Source organism: Lepeophtheirus salmonis, chromosome 8, assembly GCF_016086655.4.
Source record: "Lepeophtheirus salmonis chromosome 8, UVic_Lsal_1.4, whole genome shotgun sequence".
In the NCBI taxonomy this organism is placed as follows: Eukaryota; Metazoa; Arthropoda; class Copepoda; order Siphonostomatoida; family Caligidae; genus Lepeophtheirus; species Lepeophtheirus salmonis.
This window is the reverse complement of record NC_052138.2, coordinates 1,763,601-1,770,853: the sequence shown is the minus strand read 5'-3', so window position 1 is coordinate 1,770,853 and position 7,253 is coordinate 1,763,601. Positions and strand designations below refer to the sequence as shown.

The 7,253-nt window shown below is 33.5% G+C and overlaps 2 protein-coding genes across 2 annotated transcripts; both read left to right on the top strand.

Moving 5' to 3' along the window:
• The first annotated feature begins 421 nt into the window (after positions 1–421).
• Positions 422–2,297, top strand: MCU (mitochondrial calcium uniporter). Its single transcript, XM_040717733.2, has one exon. The coding sequence runs from the start codon at positions 1,094–1,096 to the stop codon at positions 2,030–2,032; it is 939 nt and encodes a 312-aa protein (XP_040573667.1). The 5' UTR covers positions 422–1,093; the 3' UTR covers positions 2,033–2,297.
• Positions 2,298–3,269: 972 nt separating this feature from the next.
• Positions 3,270–5,197, top strand: LOC121122707 (uncharacterized). Its single transcript, XM_040717732.2, has 2 exons — positions 3,270–4,100; positions 4,165–5,197. Exons 1-2 carry the CDS (start codon positions 3,270–3,272, stop codon positions 4,780–4,782), a joined length of 1,449 nt encoding a protein of 482 aa, XP_040573666.1. The 3' UTR covers positions 4,783–5,197.
• Positions 5,198–7,253: the final 2,056 nt, after the last annotated feature.

The window sequence follows — 7,253 nt, the reverse complement described above, 5'->3', positions numbered from 1 at the left end:
AGCATCTCAACTCATCCCAGAATTTTAATTACAAAGCTGACCGAAATATGTCCATAAAATATTGTGCCGTTTATAATTATAAAGTGAAAAATAAGAAGGACATTTTCTCTTCTTTTCGTGATTTTTGGTCAAGATTGCTATATTGTGTAGAGGGAACACAATTCTGGACATTCTAAAAAAGTACCCCAGTTTGCATGACCCAGACATATAAGGAACAATAATGGCCCTAAAATTGTATCTATCCTAAAGTGTACTCAAACAATATTCAAATAATAATTATTATGATTGTAACATAAATATATATTGACAATCTCACTTTATGAGGTTAAAAATAAAGTGTTTATAGATATATTCTTATCATGACTTCTTGAATACTAAGTAGATGGGGTACAGGCTGTTATCTTATCTAGCGTCTATCGAAGGAAGTCTTCAAGTATATATATATATATATATATAAGCTCTGAAAGGCAGGAGGGGAAAAGTAAGAAGTAAGAGTACATGAAGGAAAGCGAAAATAATGAAAGAGAATCATCTTTCCCCAAAGTTTTATTTGATTTAAAGAATTATTCTTCTATCTCAAGTTTATATTAACTTTGAGTATTGATACTTGACAATAGTTTTTGAGTTTTCCCTGCTTTAAAATTGTTATGTAAGAGAGAGAGAGGGGTCATACTTAAGTCATAATAAGACAAAATAGACCAAGGGAGTACTTAACTCTATCTTTATGTACAGAAAAGGGTTTATTTGACTGTCTTTGACTACTTCTTGCAAAAACAAGAGGGGGGTGTGGAGGGCCGGAAAGAGAAAGAATGAATTGACTGTATGTAGATTTAACATTGTACTAGAGTACAATTCATGCTGAGACTTTTGATGAAAAGCGACTCCATGCGCAGAGCATGAATAGTTCCTCAATTTGTTGCGCCGGCCCGAGTAGAGATGCTTTCATTTTCAATGATATAAAATAAGCAGAATAAGGAATAGAGCAGCCGTGCTGCTACTCTTGAGTCTTGTCTACTGTACTATGTGTATTGTGTTCTAATTAATTCTCCTCCTCAAATGATCGGTGGTGCTCGTTCTAGTCTCTAGCTAGAAGATGTTTAGACGTCCCTTAAAGTTTCTATGGAGTGAGTCCTGTTGGCTCAAAAGGGGATTCTCCTCAACATTAACGGCTCCCTCCCAAAGCGAGGGAGTCAAGATTGAGATGAATCATGGACTCCCGTATGTGACTGTTCCCCTCCCATCACGCGATGAAGACTGTGTATTCGTTCTTCGACCCATTTCTCAAAACGTTGGGGATTTCTTAGCCATGCTCAAAGACGAGGATAAGGGAGTGGATCGTGCTGTTATACGAGCCTTGAGCTCTGGAGTGAGAATCTCTTCAACTTCTCCCGTTCAAACTCTTTTAAATCAAGACTTTTCCCTTCTAATCAACGACAAGGAGTATAAGGTTTGCCCTCCAAGGGTTTCGGATCAGCTCCTAACTGAAAATCCCCTCTCTGACTCTGATCTCGCTCTTTTTGGAGATGTTCGAGCCCGTATTTCCCAACTCTTTGGTGTTCTTCATGTGGGCGAATATCTTGCTCAACAAGAAGAAAAGAAATTAAAGGAGTTGGAAGAGCCCAAGCAGGAATTGGCGCTCCTTGAGCCAGAGTATACCATCCTCTCCAACAAGGCAAATAAATTAACAGAGCGCTATCTCTACTATTTCCTATTTCTGCCAGCATTTCAATTCGGATTCCTGGCAAGGCTCACTTGGTTTGAGTACTCCTGGGACATTATGGAGCCCGTCACATATTTCGTCACTGCCTTCAGTGGACTACTCTGTTTGAAATATTTCATTATGACTAAAAACGAATATCAAGTCCCATCCTTTGAAGAAAGAATTTACCTCATTCACTTTCACAAACAAGCGGCCAAAGTTGGATTTGACGTTAAACGATACCTTGACTTAACGTGTGCTATTGCTAAGAAGGAAAAAGATGTGGCCAAAATTAGAGAATTGAAGACCTTGGGCATCGCAGGCTCATTCTAAAGCATAAATATGTATTGATGATATTTTTTCCGTGGGGGTTTGACCCTCCTCTCTCTCTCTTGTTAACTTTTCTTCAATTAATTATCATCATCAATTATATACGTTTACATTGAAAAACTATGTATGTAACTTGTATATTTTCCTAGAATTAATTAATTCATTTTATCCAACAAATTTTAAAAAATTCGTTTTCTATTATTATATCAAATTTATATTACATTATTACAGTTACCAATATCAAAAAGTATTTTTATCCTGCTCTCAAGTTTTGATTATTTTTTTTCTATCACACATCATTATTTCTACTACTACTGCTAAGTAATATTGTTTTCCATTTTCTAGCTCATTTTTTTTTAAGGTCATTTAAACCAATGCTTGGGACATACTAGTAATAATTACTACAATTATGAAATTACTTAGAGTGAAGTTAAGCTCTATTCACTCAAAAGTACATAATATTTTTTTAAACGTTTTTTTGTCAAATTCTAAAGTGCTTTTTTAATAATAATAGTTAAAACTTTATTAGATGATTTTTTAAATTTCTTATCGAATGGAAAAAAATGAGTCAGACAACTATCTATTAATCATAATTAATTATTCATACTTGAAATATTTATACATGATATATATATATATATACAAATTTTAATAATAATAATTCATAATCTATTATATTATACACTTTGCTCAAACTAATATTTGTTGACGAATTAAAAAGAGAATTTCTTCTTTCTTCATTTTTCCTTGTTAATATTTTAACTCTTTTATTTATACAATATACAAAACTAATTGTAATAATATAATTACATGCGATTATTATATCATTACTCAGTGTATTAAATAATAAATCGATTTTCTTTTTTTTTTCATTTGCCCCTATGTCTTATTATTTTATGATGATATCATCCATATGGATGAAATGTGGTAAAATATTGGATGGGAATCACTTATGCAAATCTCTTTGTTTGTCCTAGGGGGCAGATGATTTTAATTATGAATTATAATATAGTTTAAATATATAATTAATGCATCATGGATGCGATATGAGAGTGTAACAACAAAGATTAATCCTTGTAAAGGCCGGATTTCCATAGTTTTACTATCATCCTTTATTTTTGAGACGTGACTCCGCAGACCCAAACACCCCTCTTGATTTGCCTGCAAAAGGCAGGAGAGGAGGAGAAGAAATAAGAATGTACGGCCCGAGACGTTAGACAACGTACCAGCTACGTAGGCGATGATAATAGAAGCTGAAAACAATAATATATTAACTTTTATAGTAAGTGTTCCTAGTTGTAGTACTACTTTGCAGTGCTTCTCCTTTTCTCGAAAGAAAAGAGGGAGCTACTCATTCCATCGCCGCCAGATAGAGATTCATTCTGGAAGTACTATGGACATTGATGAGAAGGGACTCGGGGATTCCAAAGGGGAAGGAAAAACACTTTTCTGCTATGAGTACCTTGCATTGTCTGCTCTAAATGCGGATCCAGTCCTTCGAAAAGAATTCCGAAAGTCCTTTGGCTCCCGCACCTCTCCAAAGGATGAGGGTCAGCCCTGGTTCATTGATGTCGTTCTCATGCGACAGAGCTCTTCATTTCGAGAACTGATTAAGAGGGGCTATTTAGATGAGGAAGGAATGCTGGAAGGAGTCTCTTCTTCTGGTGTTGGACTTCTCTCCTCCCCTCGGAGAGAGTCTCTTTTGAAGTCATATCTTTGTTTGTTTTCATTCACGGAATTTTATTTGGATGGTATCTTTAAGAATGGGCATGAGTCCTCACTTCTTCCTCGTGAATTGTTCAAATGTGCACCCAGTCTTCGTGTATTATCTCTTAAATCCAATTACTTAAAATATATTCCTCCAGACATTGGTCGTTTAACTCATTTAGAGCGACTGCATTTAACGAATAATAAACTAGAGAATTTTCAAATTCCATCCTCTCTTATATTTTGTCAAAACTTAAAGGATTTATTTGTGGATAATAATCTTTTGGATGCTCTACCCGGGTTTTTACTCTCAATGCCTTCTCTTCAAACTGTTCATCGTCATGGAAATCATAATTATTTTAAGGTGAGACTCCTTGTCATTGCAAACATAGATCTCTGGACCCTTCAAGTCTTGTTTTACTTTTCAGTCTACCTTCATGTGGTATCACACAGCCCTAAATGGTCGAATAACAATGGATATGCGCTATCACTTGTCTGAAGGTACTCAAACGGAGATGGATGAGGATGAAAATAGCTCCAACAATAAACCCAAGTCTTTACAATCATTGTGCGCCAAGAGAATAATCTCCTCGCGGAATATACGCTTCTTCCAATATCCATTACCAGAGTCATTAAAGGACTTCATTGCAGAATCTTATGATTTGTATAATATTTGTTATAACTGTCCTTCTGCACTCCCAAAGAGCAAATCCGGCTTTCGAGTATTCACTTTTAAGAATCCCTATTTAGGGAACACCTGCGTTCCCTTCCTACATTGGACTTGCTCCTATGATTGCGCCATTTCTATCGAAGGCCCTGCAAGAGTAGAGCAGCAAACCACTGCTTTAGAACAGGATAAACGCTATGAAGACTACATCCGTGAAGAAGAAGCTAATGCTATTCTCAGAACCTCTTCTTCATGCTCTGCCTTATTATCTCATAAGACCCCCCGCTCATCCATGTGGTCCCTTAATTCTCTAAGTGAACGACGGACCTCACCACCACTCTCCTCATCCCTTGCTTCGTCAACCTGTAATATCATTTGAAACTCATCAAGGATTGAATTTTTTTGTCTTTCTTTCTTTCTTGGTGCCATCGTCCAAAATAGAGTCCATATATTATCACTCCCTCCTTGTGTTGAGTATCCCCTCTTTAAAATTGAAGTGCAATCAATCAATCAATTAATGAATACTTGTGAAATTAGTCTCTTGTCATGAAAAATAAGTTAACAGAACAAAAATGTATTAGATTTACATATGATATGATGACCCTTTATGCTGTATACCAATGACTGAATTTAATTTGATTAATATTATTATTACTATTTATTTGATATATTTATTATATGAACACGTAGTTAATGATCTATATAGAAAGCGATAAAAGAAAAGAAAATTAGTGCTGTTTATACATTTCTAGAGAGATATAATATAATAGTTTAAAGTTTTGATTTATATGAAAGCCATCTTGATTTATTCATGCTAAATATAATCGTTTTTAGGAAACAATAGGTCCATTTTTGGTGGAGCAAGGGGCAAAGTATAACCATGCCGTATTGCCCGTTGGATCCTTCCCTATTGTGTGTATCATTGTTCGTGGATTTTGTGGTGTATGTAATAGGGTATTTTTATAGTGGTTTAATGTTAAATTAATTTGTAAATAAAGCCACAGAGAGTGGCGCTGTTTTACGACAAAATAACACAACTCCCTGAATGATCATGATCACATAGAGGAGACACCAGACCCCTAAGCAATCAAAACTCAGACTATAGAAATTCACACCACCTTGCGGAGATAATATATACTTTTTTAATTTGATCATTTACAATTGTCGGCATCGTTTGTCGCTAAGTTTTACTTTGCCCGTTGTTCCACCAAAAATCGACCTATTATGTTCATGAGGTCCCTACATAAGGCCGTATTTGAAATTATTCTGACTCCCCGTATATTGGGGTAATACCCTCATATCCTGTTTTTTATATTATGATAATCAATTATAATCTCTAAATATTGAGTTATACAAGAATTTTTGTAATTGTTGATGATTTTGCTCATATAATGGAAGTGTATAATTTTGCAAAAGATTAAGATTTGTTCTATAAGTATTTGATTTGATACAGCTAGACTTAAAACTTAAGGTTGTTAAACAAACTTGCGATTAAAAAAGTTTCTGAATAGATATTGGTTAGGTTCCGATTAATACATTTTATAGTATTGAAATGACAGGATTAAAAATCAAGTAAATACGAGATTAAGATGAAATTTTGCTGTTATTTTACGAGTATTTTGTCTCAGTCTGGTATACATCAATAAATATTTTACTTGCAGGAACACGATATCTTAAAGATAGTCATTGAAAAATTAAAAAGATTTGATTTATATTTAGTTAGTATATGTTAAAATTATTAACTAAAACGATCTACTATAAACTATTTATTTATAGTTATATAATAGGTAAATTTATATTGTAAAATCTCCTTGTATACAACATTTTTTGTTGTTTTCTGCCCAATTGGTGTAAATATGCTCAAACTTGCACCCCCTTTTAAGATTCTTGAAAGTGCAAAATATAATTGACCATGTGAAAATACAGGCTTTTGGTAAATATAAAGCAATTTATTCAAATGTTTGACCTTCTGATTTATTTATTGTCATTGCCATTGCAAACTAGCTGTGTTCCTTCTTCAACCATAAATATAATGAAGATTGAAGATACATCCTGAGACTAACTCGCTAATCTTCTTCCTAATTCCCTTTTTTAATTCGTATTTAACCTGGGGGATAATGAATTAGATCCCAGATTTAATATATTATTACTCTTTTTTTCCGATTGTACAATCAATAATTCGTTTTCTGTTTGTTTCTTTTTGTGCATCTTCGAATCGACAACCCATAGCTTAAAAAAACTTTGAGACACGGGGAATCGATCTTGCATGTTGAAAAAAAAAAATCAACATATCAGCGAATTATCAAACTTTCCTCCTCAAGGAATCTGGTCTGATCAGAATTAAACGTATCCTTACGAATGTAACTCAAAATTTCTCAACTTTTATGTTATGTTTAAAGTCTATTTCTGAAATAAATACGCTTTTATCCTTGCTCTTCAAAGTGGGACGTATATCATACGCACACACATAAATTATTTTAATACTATGTAGGATGATAAATAAAAGGTTTTGATTGTCCTAACCATACTATAAAACAAAGAAAAAATAGTTATAAGTGGACTTAAATTCTTAATTCATCTTATACTTCCTGTATACAATTATAATCTTTTAGCAATGGTAATAGATAAGTATCTAAGTTATTCACAAATTCTGGAATTAATTAATTTTAATCGAGGATTCAATTAATGTTTTTTAGGCGTTCTTAACACTATTGTGAAATATGTCGTATTTACTACTAGTCTTATTATATTTTATGTATGTATATTTATTTATGTCGGTTTATGCTTTTGTAGTTTGTCTATCGGCGTCTCAAATGTATGTAGTACACGTGTAAATTATAGAATAAAGAT